The sequence below is a fragment of the Gymnogyps californianus genome, chromosome 25, assembly GCF_018139145.2.
Source record: "Gymnogyps californianus isolate 813 chromosome 25, ASM1813914v2, whole genome shotgun sequence".
In the NCBI taxonomy this organism is placed as follows: domain Eukaryota; kingdom Metazoa; phylum Chordata; class Aves; order Accipitriformes; family Cathartidae; genus Gymnogyps; species Gymnogyps californianus.
In genome coordinates, this window is record NC_059495.1 from 3,403,268 (window position 1) to 3,424,872 (window position 21,605).

The 21,605-nt window shown below is 39.9% G+C and overlaps 1 protein-coding gene across 2 annotated transcripts in view; it reads left to right on the forward strand.

Annotated features, from left to right (window-relative positions):
* ARHGEF12 (Rho guanine nucleotide exchange factor 12) overlaps window positions 1-19,233 on the forward strand; it is a 77,149-nt gene extending 57,916 nt beyond the window's left edge. For both annotated transcript variants that reach the window (XM_050910909.1, XM_050910910.1), the window contains 17 exons: window positions 365-519; window positions 1,192-1,338; window positions 2,146-2,231; window positions 3,694-3,819; window positions 4,761-4,875; window positions 7,485-7,585; window positions 7,839-7,916; window positions 9,466-9,541; window positions 9,952-10,119; window positions 10,633-10,720; window positions 11,690-11,779; window positions 11,932-12,008; window positions 12,389-12,616; window positions 14,472-14,957; window positions 16,598-16,911; window positions 17,694-17,766; window positions 18,378-19,233. In XM_050910909.1, the coding sequence (XP_050766866.1) occupies window positions 365-519; window positions 1,192-1,338; window positions 2,146-2,231; window positions 3,694-3,819; window positions 4,761-4,875; window positions 7,485-7,585; window positions 7,839-7,916; window positions 9,466-9,541; window positions 9,952-10,119; window positions 10,633-10,720; window positions 11,690-11,779; window positions 11,932-12,008; window positions 12,389-12,616; window positions 14,472-14,957; window positions 16,598-16,911; window positions 17,694-17,766; window positions 18,378-18,388 (2,419 nt within the window). In that variant the 3' untranslated portion in view covers window positions 18,389-19,233. The remainder of the gene's footprint in view (window positions 1-364; window positions 520-1,191; window positions 1,339-2,145; window positions 2,232-3,693; window positions 3,820-4,760; window positions 4,876-7,484; window positions 7,586-7,838; window positions 7,917-9,465; window positions 9,542-9,951; window positions 10,120-10,632; window positions 10,721-11,689; window positions 11,780-11,931; window positions 12,009-12,388; window positions 12,617-14,471; window positions 14,958-16,597; window positions 16,912-17,693; window positions 17,767-18,377) is intronic.
* The last annotated feature ends 2,372 nt before the right edge of the window (window positions 19,234-21,605 follow it).

Sequence of the window (21,605 nt, forward strand, 5' to 3'; positions counted from 1 at the left end):
TTCCGCATTTTCTTTTTAAATCTGTGTATTGCTGTTAGCTCTGTATCTGCAGATAGATGGAGGAAAGAAATTGTAACCTGCCCTTTCACCGACTTTAATTTGCTTGAAGTCAAATATCTTTTATCTGTATCATTAAAAGGAGGCTTATGGAAATACTGTAAGAACAGATATTCACTCTTGGTTGTTCTGTAAAGGGCTAAATTAGAAAATGTGCCTGTAGGTTCAGGCATATAACAGCCTCCAGCTGTTATGGAGAGCATATTCATAATACTTTACAACTGATATATATACTTAGATTTTCTCTTCTTTCTTCCTTACACCCATGCCTAAAATGTGAAGTATCTGACATGGTTTTTCATGTTAGGATGGACAGCGTTGGTTATGCAGATGTACAAAGTGAAGATGAGCTATATGACTTTGACATGGACATGGACCCTCCCAACTGGCAGCAGCTTGTGAGCCGAGAAGTGTTGATGGGGCTGAAACCCTATGAAATCAAGCGCCAAGAAGTGATTAATGGTGAGATGGATATTTTTTCGTAGCTCACCAAGCACAAAGTTGAAACCTGTCCTCTGGAGCTCTGAAGTTCTTAAAATTTAAAACCAGGTCTTTCTTCACTCATCTGCTCAAAGTAGTGGCCATCTATTACTTCTGGCTTGCAGAATTAGTGTGTGTGAAACTTGTACTTGTTACTGAAAAGTGTCCTGAGATGAGACTGATCCAGTCCTTAGAGAAGAAATAAAGAATATTAAGTGCTTTGACACTGAAAGGCCACTTCGCAATATCATATTCTATAAAAGAAAGCAAGAGGCACTGTCTAGGCCAGAAAGCACGTGATGCAAATGGAAAGCTACTACCAAACTGCACCTTCAAAGATTCATCTCAATTTCAGGTCTTGCAATCCTGCAGAATGCTCTGTGTGGCTATATGAGCTGCTAAGAGCTCACTGTTTGTTTGCGGTAAATTATGAGTCACGAATCAATTGGCTTTTCTGTTCTTTCAAACTTGGAATTATAGCAGAGCATGGCTCCATTCTGGAGCAAGCTGGAATATGGGCCAGCAAGTGAAGAGTTGGTGAGGGAGGCTTTTGTAAGTTCATACTTCTGACTTCTGTTTGCTTCACATTTGGATCTATGTTGCCACACCTCTTTAAGTAGGTAGTTAGAGTCTTGCTTTCCCCTCTCTCTTCAGAATTGTTTTACACTGAGAGAGCTCATGTCCGCACGCTGAAGGTTCTGCATAATGTCTTCTACCAGCGTGTCACCCGGGAAGGGATCCTGAACTCCAGTGACAAACGGAAAATCTTTTCAAATCTGGAGGATATCCTTGGGCTTCATGGTAAGAGCAGCTGAGGTGCCTTTCAGCTTTGTAGTCTCAGCTGGAATTTGGATGCAAATATCTGAAGAATTTAAGCAAGTGACCCTGAAACAAGAGGCAACCTCGTACAACACTTCAGATGAAAAAGAATACTACAGCTGTTCTTCCTTTTGCACACAGTTTTTCCATTTCTGATTTACAAAGATATTTTGATAAAGAATGCATGTGTCCAGTGTTTCAGATATCTGCTTTTTCTTGTCTGTGTACACAGACTGTCTTGTGCTGATTCATGCTTTGATAAAAGGAGCAATGCTTTGATGAATGGTCTTTATGGGTCAATGTTCAAAACGTTACAACTGTTGTTGAAGAGAATATGAAAACAAATCTGAAAAGATTGATGTCTTGCAGGTGGTTTTGAAGGGCGGCCCTTTCTAATTGTTTAGGGAAAGGACTGTTCAGAATCAGAATTTCAGTTCTGCCACTGAATAATCACTTGTATAATTTTATGCAGGTGGCTTGAAGTGTGTTCTACATTATTCCTATGTTTTTAAAAGGGCAGTGATATTGAGCCTCAGAAAAGATTAGACTGGAAAGGTTCTTAGGGGTCATTTGAACACAGGTGAGACAGAAGTGGAAAGGAGTTATATAAGATTTTCTTAGATATTCTGCTAAATTTATTATGTTGCAGGACGCTTCTTTTTTTTAATTTAATTGAAATTATTGCAAATCTAGTCTTTTCCTAGAATAGCTTTTATTTTAAAATAAATGCTAAAAATTAAGCAAACAATTTGAGCAGTATTACTAAAATTTACTTTTTTTTTTTTTAAGTTGCATTGAACGATCAGATGAAAGCTATCCGAAAAAGGAACGAGACTTCTGTTATTGGCCAAATTGGGGAAGACTTGCTTTCCTGGGTAAAATCCTTTTTTGCTTTCTTGTACTTGAAAATAATGTTTCATAGAACGACAAACAGAGCCAGAGGTTAGTGAAGGTAATTCCCAGCTAATAGGAACTGAAGGTCTTGGCTCCATAGAAATGACAACTCTAACACAGAGCTAGAGAATGAGGGTTGAAGGAGAGCAGGAAGAGTTCTTAGGATTTTAATTTGGCTAGAGATAAGAGTAATTTAAGGAAGAAAAAATAACGTCCTTATGATGTGTGGGTAGAGTAGAAAGGTAGTTTTGGAGACATAAAGGTGAGAGTAGGGTTTTGAAAAATGTAGTAGCACAATTTATTTCAGTAACACTGAAATATGTATCGTGTTGCCTGTGGTGCAGTTAAAAGATAGTTAAAAATACTGGTTTCCAATCCTAGAATTTACATAGCTGAACCTTTTCAAACTTATAGCACTGTTGCAGGCTTCCTTTCTGAGATCCAAATGACAGGAGCAGGAGTGATGTAGATTCTTTAAAAAAAATAAATTCTCTTTCGGGAATCTCCTAGTTTGTTGTTTGTTTTCAAGCCTACTTAATTTAGGATTGAAGATTGATCTGCTTGTTCTTTTCAGCTCTTCATGTGGAAGTCTCTTGTGGTGTTTTTTTATATCCCACTGTTTGTCTAGTATTCCAGAAAAAAAGGAAGAAAATGAAAATCAGATGTGGCTGGTAAAGAAACACCTCCAACCCTTTCAGTTCTCCTGTGTATTACGAAAAAGCAAGAAAATAGCTGCTAGAGCAAGCTAGACCTTAAGCTAATAGTTATATGCCCTTGCATAGTGTTCTGGCTAAGTGGCTAAAACAAAACCCCACAGGATCTCATTCTCTAGAGTGAGTATTTTCAGGAGTTACTATGCTGCATCACAGACTGGGTAGCAGGAATGGGAAGAGTTGCAGCAACAGATTAACCATCTGTCACCTGCAGCACATTTCTCAGCCCTGCTCATGGCTATCATTTCCCCTAGCCGTGTTTTTGTAATACTTTTGTTTAGGAAATAAGATGTTATGTTATATTCTGGTGTTTAAGCATGGGTGTCCCTGAGAAGCAAGATGACCTTTAGTCTTGGCTTGGCTGACCAACAGTCTGATAAATAATCCCTTGTCATTCATCTGAGTGCAGTTTTTTTAGCTCTCCTTATGACTGACAGTAGAGACATGGCACTGTATTCTCCCTCTGAATTAGCAGTGCATTTATGGAAAGGATTGGATGTGCTAGGGCTGGAGATAGGAGAACTGTAGAGTTTGAGATGTAAAAGGGTTCCTCAGTAGACTGGGAAGACAGGGCCTTAAAAACAGGATGGAAATTACTTCTTATATTTTGCCAGTAATTCCTTTCTTTCCTGATGAGACCAGTTCTGCTACATGGCTATACGTCTGTTGAAAGTGGCACATGCTGAACTTGAGTCTATCTAAATTTGGCTTTTTTGGCTTTCTGGCACAGTTTAGTGGACCAGCAGAGGAGAAGCTGAAACATGCAACTGCCACCTTCTGCAGTAACCAGCCCTTTGCTCTAGAGGTCATCAAGTCACGCCAGAAGAAGGACTCTCGCTTCCAGACTTTTGTGCAGGTGAATTTTATGCAAGGGTTTGAGCTGCCTGAGGATGTGGCTGGTGGCCAGCATAGCGTAATGAATGGTTGTAGATAAAGTTGTTATAATTAATGACGTCATGTCTAATATTGTCTTCAGATTGGGATCATTTCCAATACTGTATTTATAGAATCATAGAATGGTTTGGGTTGGAAGGGACCTTAAAGACCATCTGGTTCCAACCCCCCCTGCCATGGGCAGGGACACCTTCCCCTAGATCAGGTTGCTCAAAGCCCCATCCAACCTGGCCTGGCCTTTATCTCTGCTAATCATTTCTGGAGGGAGGAGCCTTTAATTCTGGGGAACACAGAATGTCCTGATAGAATGCAAGAAAGCACGTACTGTCCCAGGCAGGAGATGGCATCTCACTTGAGGTGCCTGTTTCCCAAGGATGAGTACTTCTGTGGGGAAAACTGCTTATAGTAGTGCAATTTTGATGCATACCACGGGCAGAAGACAGATGATATACACCTGTTCTGCCTGCCAGGAAAGGGGCTTGAATACATGTGGCATCTGGAGGAGAGAACATTATCTTCATTACCACAGGCTGGGAAGAACTCCGGTAATACAAGGGTTGAGGTTATATTGAAAAATGTACTGTAGTTTTGCTATAGCGTGAAAGCGTAAACTGATGTCTTCCCTGTATGGCGATGACTGAGATTGATTGGAGATGGTACCAGGTCTCTGTGAAGTAATGAGGGAAGGAAGGCACTGCTTTTGTGATGAGCCTTTCCTATATGTAATTGCAAATGGAGAGGGGATGTGTTGTCTGAATGATAGATCTTGGCATTTCTTGTCTTGTATTTAATTACTGGAAAGTGAAGTAATAGACATTTATGTGATGAATAGATGTTACGCGTTCAGGTAATTATAGTCTTAATAAAAATGACAAATGTAGTTATTGTGCTGTTTAAATTTAGGATGCTGAGAGTAATCCACTGTGTCGCCGGTTGCAGCTGAAGGATATCATTCCCACAGAGATGCAGAGGTTGACGAAGTACCCCCTTCTGCTGGATAACATTGCTAAGTACACAGGTAAAGCCTTTTCACTAGTGTTTGTGCATGCATCTCGGCAGGTTTTCTAGGCAAATGTGGTTTCAAAGCATATGTTGAAGAACAGTTCAATTTTATGGGTCACTATCTGTTTTCATTGTGACCTGGCTGCTGCCTTCCGCACAGGAGGGCAGGTTAAAAAAAAAATATTCCAGTTTTTTTTCCTACATTAAATTCATTTTCCTTCTTAGAGGAAAAAAAAAAAGGAAATTCAGTGTGAAATAAGTGAATGACAGTCTGCATTGGGTTGTAGTGTAGTAGAATGCAATATAATAATTTAAATGTAGTTTTAAAAAGTTAGAGGAGGGGAATGCTAAAGCTTTGAAGATAAAACAAACCACTCCACTTATGAAAATTACTGGCAAAACAACTTGATTTGCTATTAGTTTTTGAAGAAGGAAACCAGGAATTCCTGGCTGTCTCCTCTCCACCCTCCAGTTCCTAGCCTGTTTCTTAGTTTTACACTGACTATTACTGTTATTAACAGTTTTTAATGATTATGACAACCAAATGGAAGTGAAGAAAATGTTTTCTCTGCAGCCTTATATTTCTGATTGTATAAGAGTATGTGATAATGTCGACAGCTGGAATTACACTCAGAAGAAAAAGAAACAGGCAAAAGAGCAAGTATCGTGTAACTCTTCCTTATTACATGCTCTTAGCAACCAAATCTTTAGGAACTTACTGAGGCAAGTTGCATTTGTGCTATTGTTTTGAATAGTCATTACCATGCCTGTTCTTTCTGTAATTTTATAGATATATTTAACTCATTTCTACAATCTTGAAGAAGGAAATAACTAGAAAGAATTCAATCACTGAAGATAATACTCTATTTGTTTCAATAAATTGGTTTTCAATAATAAATATGCTCTGATAAACATTTTTTTTCTTGAATTCAGAACATCAAGATAGGTAAATCAAACTATTAAGAGAAAACACATTTAAGTGAATTCCAATTTCCATGTAGATGCATTTGAGAGAGAAAAAGAATAAGATCTTCAATAATAGAAATCCCTAATCGTCCATTACTAACATAAAAATGTGAAGAATGAAGAATCTAATAAAAACCTATCAAGTTATTCCATTGCTTAAACAAGCTTGGATAGACATAGGACATACTTCTGAGCAAGGGAGAAAAAAAGGAAAGTAGTATAGAATCCAAGCAAAAATCATATAGCGTTAAGGCTTATGGCAAATCAACATGTTTCTTTAAGAAGAGAACAGATAATACAGAACAAACTGATTTTTTTTTAAGGTCACGTTTTTCTTGTTACCGACCAACAGTGTTTGTGTGTTGGTTTTGTTTGTTTGTTTGATTTTTTTTTTTTTTTTTTAAATCAGTCCTCGGTAGTATTTGTTCAAAATTGCCAATATCTGGGAAAAATGTGCGCTCAGAGTGCAGTCTGACGTACACCCCTAAAGTCTCATATAAAACAAACTTCATATAAAAATCTTGGATGTTATCAATATAATGTCAACTAAGAATTTGAAGCAGATTGAACTTGGAAGGAAATACTTTCCTACACAATAGACACCAACAGAATCTTAATGTAGCCTTCCTTCCTCATCTGTTGAATCTCTAAAGCGCTACAGAATGTTTTCATGTTCTTGCAGAGGGTAGGGTTTAGCTAGGATGTGTTACACCGAAAGATATTTCCAGCATAACAGGGGAGAAAATATGATTAATAATACCACAGAATGCCCTCTCAAGTTTACTAGTGGATACCTGCTGCAGTGTAATTTCATTACTCATAAAAAATACACTGCATTTACAAGTTCACTCTAATCATAATTAGGAAAGCATGTGATACTCTATTATCCTTGATGTACTTGTCTATTTGCCTGTTAACTAAATTCTTAATGTGGCTTGTGGTAGTGCGAATTGATGGGGTTCACTTGTGTCTCTCTGTGTATGATCAAGTGACATTGGCTGGAAAGATAACTCTTGTTTGCTCTTGCTGTAATGGAAGACTGTTTTTTATAATCAGGCTGCATGAATGTAGCCAGAGATACTTTTTTCCTAAGCTGTTAAAATAAATACAGGCTATCTGGATGGAAAAAGTTACTATGTAACACATTTTTTGGATATTTTGTGTTATGTTTCTTTGTCTGTTTCTCTCTCTTCCAAAATAAATAAATAAAAAGAACTGGGAGAAATGCAGAAGCCAGTAGTCAGTTGCTGAATCCTGGGACTTTGGCTAGCTGGCTGTCTGTGATCTTAAATATCTACCCTGGGACTCTCTTTGTACCACAGTGGAGTCTTAGTAAACTTTTTAGATTTCTCAGAATACTTCTCAGATTGTTTGTGGAGTGAATAGTTGTCACAAGCCCCTCAAAAAAGGGAGAGTAACAAGTGCTATGCTGTGTATGGTGATCATCAGAGGCTGGTGTCTTGTGCAGAGCAGAATGAATTATGTCCTGTCACAAATCTGTTTTTGTCATTTCACCTTTGAAATGCAGTGCTTTTGTTGATAGGCTATTCTGCGAATTTAAGTTCTTTCTCAAATTTGAGGTCAGCAAACTGCACTAGATTTCTGACTTTTTTCAACCTTTATTGGAAAGCATTATTACATTTCCTTTCTCTCTTGCAGAACTGCCTGAAGAGAAAGAGAAAGTGAAGAAATCAGCAGATCATTGTCGTCAGATCCTTAACCATGTGAACCAGGCTGTCAAAGAGTCTGAGAACAAGCAGGTAGGAGGTGAATGGAGTGAGCATCAAGAGTTGGGGAGAAGAGAGTTGAAGGGCAACGAGCTGTTTAAGACACCTAGAGTCTCTGTACTACTGACTTTATATTGCGCTTAAAGATGTTTTGCGGCACAAGTATTCCTGTGAGAGGAGGAATCCTGGGCGTTTGGGAATGTGTGGAAGTATTCATGACTGCCTGCACTCTGACGCTAGTGAGTTTCGCTAATCAAAGTGACCATCTTCATTGCATTTTCTGCAGCATTTGGAAGATTATCAGCGTCGTCTCGACCTGTCCTACTTGAAGCAGTCTGAGGATCCCATGATGGATGAGTTCAGGGTGAGCAACAACATTAAAGCAATCTCTATGTAAATCGTGATTGCAACCCTGTTGTTCAGTTTGTGTCTCTTTCTACTACAGTCTTCTGATGTACAATCAAATGGTCTTTGGAGACTATACAAGAATTAAAACAATTAGTCTCAGAAATTTGAGGTTTGCTACCTTCCTGAAGATCTCTGCATGTAACAACTTGGTTCTGCTCATAGTAGTGTTGATGAAGCTTGTAAGCTCTGCGAAACAAATCTTAATGGTCTGCGAGCTAATGCACTGTATCGTATAAGAGATATCTGATGGACGATAAGTCTTATTATGGATATATCTCTCACATGATTGCATGTCTTAGTTGTGCTGTTGGAACTGGGGAGGCCTCAGAGAGTCATGAGGTGTAGCAATGCAGTTGGCTTTAAAAGAAGAGCTTGTACACAGGCTGATTTGTATAGGAGATCCACAGGTATAGCCCAATAAAGTCTTAAGTCCAGTGCTAAAAGTACTGTTTCATCGCCCCTGTAAATTCTTGCAGTTATGTTAGTGAAGCTGGTTACTTGCTGCCAGCTGCTGTTAAATGGAATGGGCAACACCACATCCTTGGAGCAGGACTAACTTTATGAAATTTTCATGTTTCAAGTGAATGATGTGCACCAATAGGCACTTGCAACTTGAAACAAATTTTTTCTTTCTCACATGTTCCAAATAGGTAGCTTCTGCACAAGGACTCTTCCCCCTTTGGTCCTGCATGTTTTCCTCATGATTTGGTACTTTATCCCCAGTTCTTAATTTTTTACCACTGCCTATGCATGTGTCTTGTATAGATTCTCTGTTGTTTATTTCACTCCCCTATTTGCCCCAGAGTCAGTGTGTATCCAAAAAATTCTTATATGAAGACTTTTGTATAAAACTGTGTCATGTATCCTTCCACAAATAAACTTGCAAGCATTTAGTTAGGAAATGAAGAACTTACTGGCAGTTATGAAATCTTGCTGTCATTGATTGTAGACTCTGAGACTTGGAAGGAATGACTTGTGAAAATTGTCACTTCTACTTGCCTGCAGATCTAAATGTCACAAGCACTGAAATGACTGAAGAATCCATTGACATTATAAAGTCCATCAGATCATTGGAATGATTTGTATATCAGTATATCATTTGTAGGCACACTTGAATTGCAAATCGAGTGCTGAAGCATTAACCAGTTGTAATACTAGAACTGCAAACTTTATATGGGATATTGGAAAAACTCCTCCTAGAAATCAGATGACATCCTAATGCCTTAGTATCTTGACTTAGTAGGAAAATTCTCTACCGTGTGAGCCCCGGCATCTGCAAAAGAGCAATGAAAGAGGAAGAGTGATAACAAACACCTCTCACAAGATTTTGGTTTACAAGCATACCCTACTCCTGCTCCACATTTCTTTTTCCAGTCTGGGTTTAGCTGTTCATCTCCAAACTGGAGTGCCCACCCTAGCCTTCCCTCTGACATTCCTATGCTTTACCATTACTTGCTTCCACAGAAACTTCATAGTGCTACTTTTTTTCTTTCCCCTGGTGACAGAACTTGGATCTAACAAAGAGAAAAATGCTTCATGAAGGACCTCTAACTTGGAAGGTCAATCGTGACAAAACTATCGGTGAGTCCTGTTCCATCAGCTGACTTAGCTGGGTTTGTGTGTGTTTGCTGAGAAGGAGAGAAAGAGAAAGTGTTTCTGCACTTTCCAATTATGATTCTTACTGCCACCTATAATAATGCCTGTGTGTTTCTCAGAGCTGGTTAAATTATTCTTGTCAATTCTGAAATGTGCTGGAGTATCATTAAGGCCATGCAGGGACACAGCAGTCAGTCATGAGATGATCCAATTCCATCTGTAGCTTTCTGCTGTAGTTTTGATGAGGAAGATTTGCAAGCTTTGCCTAGAATGGCATAGCACTGATTACTGCCTCTGCATGAGTAATCAAAAATGCAGCCCTTTTCTTTCTGCAGGGGTGTGATACAAAACTATGACTCTTTAACTCATTCTGGGTTCTTTTGCACTCTGTGCAGATCTCTACACTCTGCTTCTAGAGGACATTCTGGTGCTGTTGCAGAAACAAGATGATAAACTGGTACTGAAGTGTCACAGTAAAATCTTGGCATCGACGGCTGACAGTAAACACACCTTCAGTCCTATCATCAAGTTGAACACTGTTCTGGTTCGTCAGGTGGCAACAGGTCAGTGTAACCAATTGAGAAAGCAAAAGAGGAAGTCAAAAGTGAAGATTAGACCAGTTGAGGATACATGTTTTTGTCTAGAGTTCCAGAGCAGAACATGGAAAAATGCGTAGGCTTAATTCTTGGTTGTCCAACATCTTACTTTGTATGTATGAGCTGTTTAACTTCTTTGCATCAGTAATAGGCATGGCTTGAGTTTAAATAGACTTCTAAATTAAAATGCTCTGATTGTATTAGATGAAGGGTACTCCAGAAATTATTAGGAGGGAAGAAAGGAGAAATAAATCTGTTTCAAAATGGTTTGGGCAGTAATGGCTCTTTTCTTTCAGGACTAATAGACAAATTTCCTGGATAGGGAAAGATCGATATTTGTATATTACAGCGTTGGAGTGTTATCTCATGAACTCTTCTTTCATTGCTTCTGGTTGGGATTATGTCCAGTTTTAGGAATTTTCAGAAAGCTATGTGGGACAAGGCATCTAGTTAAATTCTTCCCTCCCTGTGTTGCTTCAGATAACAAAGCTTTCTTCGTCATCTCCATGTCAGAAAATGGCGCTCATATTTATGAACTGGTGGCACAGACTGTTTCAGAAAAGAATGTGTAAGTAATTGGTTCAGCATCATCTGCTGCTTGATTTGTTGTACTTGAGAGATCTTTTACATCTGCTTGCCTGTAATAACTGTGCAGGTGTCCATGAATTACCTGAGTTCCTTGTCTGAGCTTAGCTGAAAACATAGCTATGTTGGCCTATGTAGGAAGTATCCAAGGATAGTCTCTCCCAACTTACAAAAAGCAGGGGGAGGGTGTATACATATATGTTAGTGAGCATCTGTGTGTATGTGTGTGTCTATATAGACACACACACGCACATATGTATTAAAAAAACCACCCCATACATACACTCAATGCTTCTGTTGTTCTTGCTTGCTGTCTGGCTCACTCCAGACCCTTTTCTGACCTCAAACGTGCTTTTATTTACCCTTGCAATTCTGGTCTTATATGACTGACTGCCAGATAAGTAACTGAAATAATCCTGCATCTTCGTGCAGAACCAGTTAGCTTTGCAGACTTTGATACTAGCATCATAAGCACGCCAATGCATGAATTTGATTCCCTAGCTAAACACTTTTTTCCATCTTTGGTAGAAATGCTTTTCTTCTAAAGTATAAGCACGGCATAGACTTATTTGTATAATATATAGCAACTGTTCTAGTGTGTCGTATATGAAACTCTTCAGTAACATGTGAAATGTTACTTAATGCTTTCATATATATTTACATATAAAATAACTGCCTCACCTGACAACTCCTGCTAAGGTCCTGTCATTCATTTCCTTCTGCTGAAGAGTATCCTGGTGAGGTGAGCATTATGCTGTGGTGCTTCACTTGTGGCTGCAAGGTATTATTGAGGAATTGAATGTAACAGAATTTAAAAAAAAAAAAGAAAAAAAGATATTTCTGTTGATAATAAAAGCAGTAATAATATTAGCTGAATTTAAGAGGTGTTAAATAGAAAAGTATTCATTATGCTTCACGTCTTGCATGTTTTTATTCGATGTTTCTACTGCAGATGGCAGGACCTTATAGCTCAGATGGCAGGGACTGTAAAAATGGGGAGTACGAGAAGAGTGATTCCATTACCACAGTCAGGACCTGGCGAGTAAGTAAAAGTAGCTGGAGGAAGAACGGCTGGTTTTTCTTTTTCCAGTATCCCTTCTTCTGCTCAAAGATTGCCAGCCAAAGCACAGATTCTCATGCAGCGATTCAGATATATGTGACTAAAAGAACTTGTTCATTCTTTCCTCCCCGCAGAGAAGAGCGTGAGGAAGAGGAGCAGCAGAAGCTCAAAGAGCAGCATGACATTCCTGCCAGTAGTCTACAAAGTCCAGGTAAAACAGTGGTCCAGGTAAATGGTATCAGTAGATTTGCTATGTGGAGTGCAAATGTGCCGAGCCATATTCCTTGTGGCTTGGGGATCTTTTGGTAGCTTTGACATTTTTCTGAAAAGGAATGATTTCTTTACAAGTCATGTAGAGAAGTGATACTGAACCTCTTCGAAACGTACCTCTTACTATTTCCATCTGTTTTATAAATTGCTGGGAAAGATTCTATTTTCCCCTGGAAAGAATTGGCCTTTTACCAAGCCCATGCTCAAGAACTGTATTTTTTAGTGTTTTCAGAGATTTCTGTGTGAAGCAGAATTTTTTGCAGTTTATCATCGTATTTGACATAGTTGTTTAACCTGAATGTATCTTTTCTTGTTTACTAGATAAAGATTTGGGCCTTGAATCTCCCTTAATGCTGAACGCTCAGTCGTCTTCTCCCATCATATCTGAAAAGTCCAAGGTAGAAAGTCTTCTTGTGTCAGAAAGACAGTTTGATAAAGTGCAGCAGGCAGACCTGACACTTAAAGATTCTTCTGCATGCTATGAACACACCACCACCAGTTTACCTTCGGTATCAGAAGGACAGTGGGCATTGGATGCATTAAGGAACTGTAAGTATCTGTGGGCAGTGTCTGGTGGGATGTGATTTGGAGATGGAAATTGTTAGGTCAACCATCTAAATCAGTGAGCTAAAATAAAAACTAAAGCCTGTTTCTATTAAATATCAATTCTCTCTGTGCTGTAGATCACAACATAGCAAAACAAAATGGATCTGACAGCAAGGAATTCTAAGTTCTGAATTCATATACTGGCCCTTTCTTTGGCTTTAGGCATCTAATTGTTTTTCTGTGGTTTTCCCATGTATAAAATGATGGTGGTAATGAATTGTTACTTACTGTCCATGAAGTGCTTTGATGACAAAATTATATTGCAGAACTTTGTGCAGTGCTGTACAGTGCCATTGCTAGTCAGCAGTTTTTTAAAAGACAATGCAGTTAGCCTGTGGACTTATTTTCATAGCACTGTAGCAGAATAGGAGAGGTTTCATGAGTTGCAGAATATGATTTTGCATATTTTTTTGTAAAATCCTGCAAACGAGACTGGATATATGTGAGCTTGACAAAGTCTAGGTTCAGATTTTCCGAGGACTTGGGAGGTGGTTGGATATAATTAGATCAACACGTGTGTGTGGTGACAAATTTTCCTGATGGACGGATTATTCTGTAAAATTGTTTACAGAAGATTTTTAATCACTTCCTCTGTTCTCCAGTATATCTCCTTTCAGAGGAAGAATGCAGGGCTATGCAACCTACGATCAGATCTAACAGTGCAATTCCTAAATATAACTTCCTAAAATTTGAATGAATTCATTAATCCATATATCTCTTCTTGGCAACTCTGAAAGGGAGATGAAGTCTCTCAATTGTACTTGGAGGGAATAGTCTGTATTGCTTCTCTGTGGGTCATTTGCTTTTACCCAAATGCAGAGCATTCATATCCTTGGCCTGAATTCCCTCTTCCATCTCTCTATACAAGTGACGACAGTTCTCTGCAATCTAATAGTTTATCTTGGATGTTTTGATCCATTTATGCTTCTCCTTCTTATAGGATTCAAAGTCCTTTTCTAATTCTGAATGCTATACAAATGTTCTTGGTACTTGTTTTCAGAGACCAGTGATAAGATAATCTTAGTCTGCGGGGTGTGTAAAGACAGTATTAGTGACCTAGCATCTCATGACTATTCAGACTTAAAAGAGCAGCCCTCTAACAGCAGCACTGGGTCACTCACATTTTGACAAGAGCCTTCCACTTAGATGAGTGACTGTTCTGTTGTATGAAATCATAGCTTTTCTTGGGTGTTACATGAGCATTATATGGTGGGAATGAACAGTGTTCTTATGCTCTTGACAGTATCATATTTTTGTTTTGAACAATGTGTCCTTATTATGAAGTGTTTGGTTGGGATAATTTGAGAACTAAAGGAATGTGGGTTGAAGTTCAAACAAGCATAAATTTGCATGAAATTTTAGGGAAAATGTGTCTTCAATTTTTTTGATCTGTCATTTCGAAGTTGAGTGGAATATTCTCAATATGCTTGTTTCTCAGGTGGGAATCCCCTATTACAGCCATAGTTCTTAGTTCATTTGGGGGCATGGGTAAAACTCGGGCACTCACCTGCACTCCAGCTCACTTGCTGGATAATTTCAGTAGATGATTTCTCTGTTTTTCCCTAAGCAAGATGGAACTTGTACTGACATGTTTGCTCTCGCTTGTAAGGTAAAATGTGGAGTAAGGCTTCAGACCTTACATATTTATTTTTATCCCTGTTTTTCCTACCAAGAGCAATGAAGAGGGCTGGCTGCTATGAGATACACCTTTTTGAAAGGGTGGCCTTTATGTCTAGTTTAATCACTGTTATGGAGGTTATGGTCTGTGAAGCCTTGTGAACATTATCTCTACTTGCAGTGGGCTTGCTGAAACAATTGTTGGTACAGCAGCTTGGCTTTTCTGAGAAGGGGACCCTTGAAGACCGGCAGCGCTTTCCGAGGTTTAGGACCATTTCTCAAGAAGCCCAAACGGAGAGTGGAAATGAGCCTCGACTACAGCACTCTGACAATAACAAATTTCACCAGCCTGGAACAGACAGAACGCTTCCGAGAACCGGAACTAATGAGTGCACGGCTAATTATGGCCTCCGGACTTCAGCTGAATCACCAGCTTCAGGGGATGCCATGCAGCTGATAGTGAGAGACCCCAGATCAAGTAGTAACTTAGCAATAGACCACATGAGTATGAATCTGGAGATCTCAACTGCAGAGCTGGAAGGGGTAGGTGCTGATGAAAGCGGGGAGCATTTTTTTGATGCTCGAGAAGCTCACAGTGATGAAAATCCATCTGAAAGTGAACTAATGGAAAGGAAGGAAGAAGAGGATGTGCAAATACGGATCTCAGGTGAGCATATTTAATTCACTCATTGAACGATAGTCTGTCCAGATTCAGTATTAGAGACTTCCTATTTTGCTTGTGTGGTATAGGACATTTAAAATTGACTCTCAGACCTTGACAGTCATTTTAGCCCTGAAAAGGGCTGTGCAAACATGTACCTAATGAATTCTCTATTTTATGAAAGGAGAAGCTGAAATACTGTGGGGTTAATGCACTGTGACAGACTGTAATTACAAAGGCACCAGGAACAATGCAAGCTCTTGATTGCGGTTGCCACTGGACCACTTTATCTCTTAACTGACTGTTGGGACCTGTAGGGAAGATGTTTTCCCTGAAGGCGAAGCACTTCCTTAGTCTGTACACACAGAGCCCCCATGACTCATGCTATTTTGTAGATACTGTGTTGGCTTCTCCTGATCAAGCTTCAGAAAAGAAACTTAGAGTTTAGCTTTGCACTGTAATTGTCTCCTGCAACCTTACCCCTGTCTGAAGCTCTTAAAAGCTTATTATTTTTGTTATTTCTGTTATTATTACTACATATGGATATTTGGCAGTTACCTGAGCAGCATCTCAAAGTGTATCTATTCTAGCCTTCAAGAAGGTTGTAGAGCTGTTAACTCAGCAGCAAACTAGCTCTAAAACAGCAGCTGTGAGCACTTTGATGGGACTTTGCACACTTTGTGTTTGGAAAGTCCTGTGACTTTGATCAGCCGACATGGTGACACTGCACTAAATTTAGCACACAAGTTGAGGTTTATCTCATGTGCATGTTGTAGTAGAAGTAGCTACTAGTAGGTAGATTCTATATGACTATTAGTCTTGAAATCTCTTATCCATAAATATGCTTTTATTTAAAAATTGGATTCTATCAATGTGAATAAGCCAATTTGTGACTGTCTGAATGCTGCCTTCCAACTACATATTGAAAATAATTTTTCTTTCCTTGAATTACTGAGACATTTTAAATTATTAAAACTGAGCCAACAACTTGAATCATCTAATTTATTTGTCACCTCTTATGCTGTTTACTTTCTTAACTGTGCAGGGACATCAAAATCAGATTGGCCTGGTTTTAGTCAATTCTGACTCCACATGCTAGCTTTGCTGTAATACTGTAGAGAAATTATTTAATATAATCCTATTGCTAGGTGCAGGTTGTGAAAGCATTTCTATCTATAATTTCTTTATCTTTTAACATATCATCAGCAAGCTAAATTTTAAAGCTAACCCATCTAAAAGCATCCTCAGTACAGTAGCTAGTAGGTGGAGATTAGAAATCTAGCAGTCTGATTTGTTGGATACCATTAGTATAAGTGCTGGTTTTTCAGACATTATAATAGAAACACAGATTTTGGAAAAACAGGAAGGTAGGTGATTAGCTCACCTAATCATCTAATTTTCAAACTGCAGTCCAAAAACCAGCCATGATCTCTGAAGCCCAATTCAGAACCAAACTAGTCTGGTCTGATATAATCACTATTCTGTGTAGTGTTCACAAATGCTTTTTCTTATCCATTTAAAAATGTCTCTGGGGATGGGCCTCTTACCACTTATCTTTCTTAAAGTCTGCTTAAACTGTCTACAGTTCAGTGGTTCTTGGTGATTATTGAGCTGGAGGTGTTAGTAAAAAGCTGTTCTCTTAACAGGAAATTATTTGATCCTTGATGGATATGGAACAGTGCAGGAGAGCTCCACAGATGAGGAGGTATCGTCTCTAGTTCTCCAGTGCACTGGAGGTGGCCGCACCTCTTTGGACTCTGCACAGCAGCAGCCACTTTCCCCACGGGACACCCAGTCAGATGGAGGAAGCTCCCCGTTTGCTGAGGAGATGATGGCCTCGCGCTGGGGGGCAGTGGAAGAGTCCTGCTCATTTGTAGCAAGCCCTCACTTCTCTATAGAGTCACGTGTGCAGATGATGCAGTATATTCAGAAGATAGAGGATGACCTTGAAAAGTTAAAGGTATAGTATGTTTCTATTTGCAGTTTCAGGGTTTTCATGTTCCTTAGGTTTTGTTTTAGAAAAGAGCTTGAAAATAATTTTGAGCAGGAAGAGAGGCAGCCATGCCTTTTTTTGTCTTTTGGCTCCGATCTCTGGAAGCTTCTGAAGCAGAAACTTGGTGCTGTTTTGCTTGCATTGAGGGTTATGAGAGGCAAGTAGTTTTGCTGGAGCTAGTGGGTATGTATATTGCTTTGATTTGAATTTGGAGAGATTCCTGAGGGATAGGACAAAACTGATGCAAGTTTGCAACAGTGGAGTTTTGAAGGGGCCACTGGCCTAAGGAATATGCATTTCTGACAGAAAAAGACTTATCAAATCTGTTGCATACTGCTGCTAATGTCAAATGAAGGTGCTAAGTAGCAGTAGACCAATAACAAGTTTTTCAGCCTCACTATATTCGAAATGATTTTTTGTATGTGATGGGGATTTTCTATACGTAATAGCCATTGCTGTAGAAGGTTTATAGCATCTTGATGTATGAGACATACCAACACGTTAAGTCAGTAGCCAGCCTTTAATTTAACAGAAATCTGAAAAGAAAGTGGAATATTGCATGCAAATGGAAGGCCTGATAAAGATGCTGATAAAAGACTTGAGATCCATTGTGGGTCACTGTGCAACATGGGTGATTCCAGTCCACTCACCTGTAGTGAAACTTCTCTTTTCCCATTTGAAGCCCTCTTTGTTCACTTGGTAAATAGAGAAACAGCCACTTGAGTTTTGGGGTTGTTTTTGTTTTTCAGGAGGTTGAGGAAGACTACACCATTCTCCGACGCCAAGGGCTGGCTGGATCAGCCTCCACAGGAGAGCACTCAGGTACGCAATCAGACTGTCTATAATTGGTAGCATATACCACGTTAGCTTCAGACATTAAACAAAGAGCACAAAGTCAATTATTAATGTTTCTCACACACACAAAAAAGGTTTCACCTACTTCAGCAGCTCTCACGGGACTGAGACCATGCTGATTCCAGGAAAGGTCAGTTGAATCCATTGAGACTCACATGTGCAGAGGAGCTTGTTCCTTCCTCTGAAAAGGTTGTTTGCAAGCTGTCTCACCCCTACCTGCCAAAGACGTATATCTCAGGATGTACAACTTCTCTTTCAGAGAAGGCTAGATTGATGTATAGTCCCAAAGGAAGATTTTTGAACGTGTAAAATGATTATAATCTGTCTTGTCTTTTCTCTGGGGTGTCTGATGCTGTGTAAAGTGATTGCCATAGGTCCCTTTAAATTGGCCTTAGGCATCCTAGAGATGTAATTGCTGGAATTACTAACAAAGGTCTTAAGGTTAAATGTCTCATGTAACACGCTTTCTGTGTTAGTACTAGTGTTCAAAAATGTTAGGCATTCATCTCATTGCATTCCCTCTCTCTCTCACCACCCTTTCCGCCCCCCCCTTCTTTTTTTTTTTTTTCCTACTTCAGACAAAAGCTAGTCATGTTTTCAGGAGTGGCTGAAGATTGGATGAAGAGGATCAGGACACAGCACCCGCTGTCTTCCTTGTGGACTCTGAGACAAGAGGGTTTGGACCATCCAAACGTGAACCGTACTCTAGCAAAGTGGGCATGGGGTGCTTTTCCTGTGGGGCATCTGCACTATCTTGTCAGTGAGGGAGTCTATTCTATTCTGCTCCTCTCCTTGTTACCAGAAATTCATTTTTCAGAACAGAAAAACCAAACCAAATGTACAGAGCTTTGGGTGTAGGATATAAAAATGTATTTAGACATTTAAAAAAAAAAAAAATCAATGTATTTATTTGACTTCATTCCGTGTATCAAAAGCACATTTTAATTTTTTAATCTGCCTTTTTTGTTCTATTTTAATTGGGTAGTGACAGTTCTAGCCCTCTGCATATAGTACACCCTGCCTGCCACTGCTCCTGAACCAAAGGTCAGGTCTGAGGGGAGAGGGTGTGCTTATGTGCAAGTGTATCTTTACTTCACTGGACTGGGACTCTGCACTCCCTGCTGGCAATCAAACTGCCATGCGAAGAGCTACTTATGAAGGTGTTAGGATGACTTGTGGCTGGAACTATCTGTATTCAACAATTGCATGGGAACTGCTCATGTCACCACATGTGTTACAAGAATTTTCCATGCGTTAAATAGCCAGGCACTTGAGATGGGCAAATTTTCTTTTTACCCTCTCCCATTAGGGGTCTCCGTTGTTGACATGCAAGATTAGACTGGGAGAGGAGAAAGATAGGTTTAATTTTTTCTTGACTTTGTTGGCTTTGGACATTGTCTCCTTTGTAAAGTGATAAAAATACTTGGACCTGCAGCACTTTTGTAACTCTTCTCTGGATCAAAAAGAAAAAAATGCAAACCCAGAAGTGTTTCAAAGATGTGGGGCAGATCTGCCCCTGATTCACTACTGAATGAATAAGGGCTGCCATTTGAGTTAGCCACAGGTACTGCTGATTATAGGGCCAGTAAGTTTCAGTACCTGAAAGTATGTCTTGCTGAGGGCTTGGGGTGGGTTTTGGGGGTTTTTTGGGGGGTGGGGTTGGGTGGGTTGGTTTTTGTTGTTTTGTTTTGTTTTTTAAACCAATTTGTGCCAATGTGTTCTCACTGAAACAGAGATGTGCAAAACAAAGAAGGCTGAAACAGCTCTCTAGTACTTCCTTAGGGCTGTTCCAATGGGGTTTGCTGTTGGAATTTCTTCCAGTCTGGGAAAATATCAGGCTACCAGCAGAGGTAACACTGGACAGCCTAAGCTGGCTGTGCCTCTGCTCTCAAGTTGGTCCTAGGGCAGGCAGTTCCTGCTTGGCATAGGGTGGTTCAAGCTGTCCCTGGTATCACAGACACTGTGAATAGGACTACTAGTGGAAAGTGCGTAAGGCAGTCTCTTTTGCACCCTCTTCCCAAGTTTTAAACTATTTAATGAAACCAAACTGAACAGCATGCCAAACCTGTAAATCCCATTAACACGGCAGAACTGCTATAGCATTGTTTGCATCACTGTGTGCATCATGAAGTGATGAGAATCTGTCTTTGGTCAGCATAAAGATCATACTCCCTGCTCCTTTAAAACAAATGTTTTCTCTTTAGCTACTGGCAAGAAATCAGATCTGTCCTTTGTCTACTCACGTAGGAAAAAACCAGTTCCTATTTTTCCCATTAGAAATATGCAAGGGATAAGTTCATGTAGAGGTTGACAGAGGTTGAGCAGAGATGATTTTGGGCCTGATGTGAAAGTTGGAGGCATGAGCCCTTACAGAGTAGAGAGGAGTTTCTCTAGTTTTAGAGCCAAATGCACAAAGTAGCATTTTCACCAGCGGAGCATTACACTGCCAACACAAGCCAAAGTGTTCTCTTCCAGGCTGGCAGGAGCTTCCTCTTCCTTGGGACCCACCAGGGCCTGTCCTGTTGCACCTGTATGAGTCTACTGTCAGTATTAGCCGAGCACTTCCATTCTTACGTGGGTGGGATCTCCCCTCCTCACCTTCAGCCATACGGTTCCTTTGGTTATAAAAATCTAGACTTCCTCTGATAAACCCCCAAACTAGAACGCTGCCTCATGCTGATGTGGCATCTTTTACCTGATCCTGCCAGAAAGAGAACTGGGCTATAGCCAGACTTGGTGTATAAGGCCCTTTTTCCCTTAAATAAAAGGATCCTTCTTCTCCCCCCCGCAACTACCCTTCATCAGTTGGCATGATGCTTGCCTGGGTCTACACACTCCAGAAACAGGAGCAGTTATTATGACCGTAGCTGTCTAAAAGCTTTCCAGCAGACTTCCATGGTTGATTGAAAATTACCACTGAACTCTAATAGAGGGAGCTTAGTCTGGCTTTTCAAGAGTATGCTGGAAGACCAGCAAAGATTAGACCTGTGAAGGCCTGGTTGCTTAGTACTCTTTCCTTGTGACTGAAGACAAAATCCTTGGTTCTCTGGTTTTCTCCAAGTTGCATGAATTTCAAGGTTCATGGTGAGCAACATACTGCATAAGAAGCATATAGCTGTTTGGATGGGTCATGGGGGAGCAATCTGCCAGTGCTGCCTCTGACTTTTTCACCTTTGCATAAGCATTTTGTAGCATCATCCACCACTACATTGTTTCATCTCTAATAGATGTAGCACCAGTGAAGAAGCTGGGAACGCAGAGTATTTATGTTGCCATGTCATCCTTGCATTTTTGCCTCTGGAGCTGCTGGAGTGGAATTTTTCCCACTGTCCCCTAATGCTACATTGGACATAATCCACTGGGAGTTCAGGTGCAGTTCTGTCCCTGTCACCTCAATATGTATAAGGGAAAACATCCACACTTTGTGCCAGCTACATGATGATGGCAGAGAAGCCTTTGTGCTGGATGAAATGGACAGTCTCCAGACCAGGAGATTGCAGAGAGCTTTAAGGGATGTTAGAGAAGACCAACCCATTTGAACCCAGTTTTATGGGCAATATAAATGACACACTGTGCTCTGTCCTGTTTGGTTTTTGTTTCAGCTGGCCTTCTTTTACGCTACATTGATCATCCTCACAAATAGGGCATTACTCCTCTAGAAAAATAATGGTGGCATCAGGGATCCATTATCTTCTGAGAGCAGTAACCTGAAATAATGGGTGATTCCTTTTTCCTCTCTAGCACATCTACTGTACGGCAGACCTCAGGCTATGTCTCGCTGTGTGGAAGGAGCTGGAACTCAAATG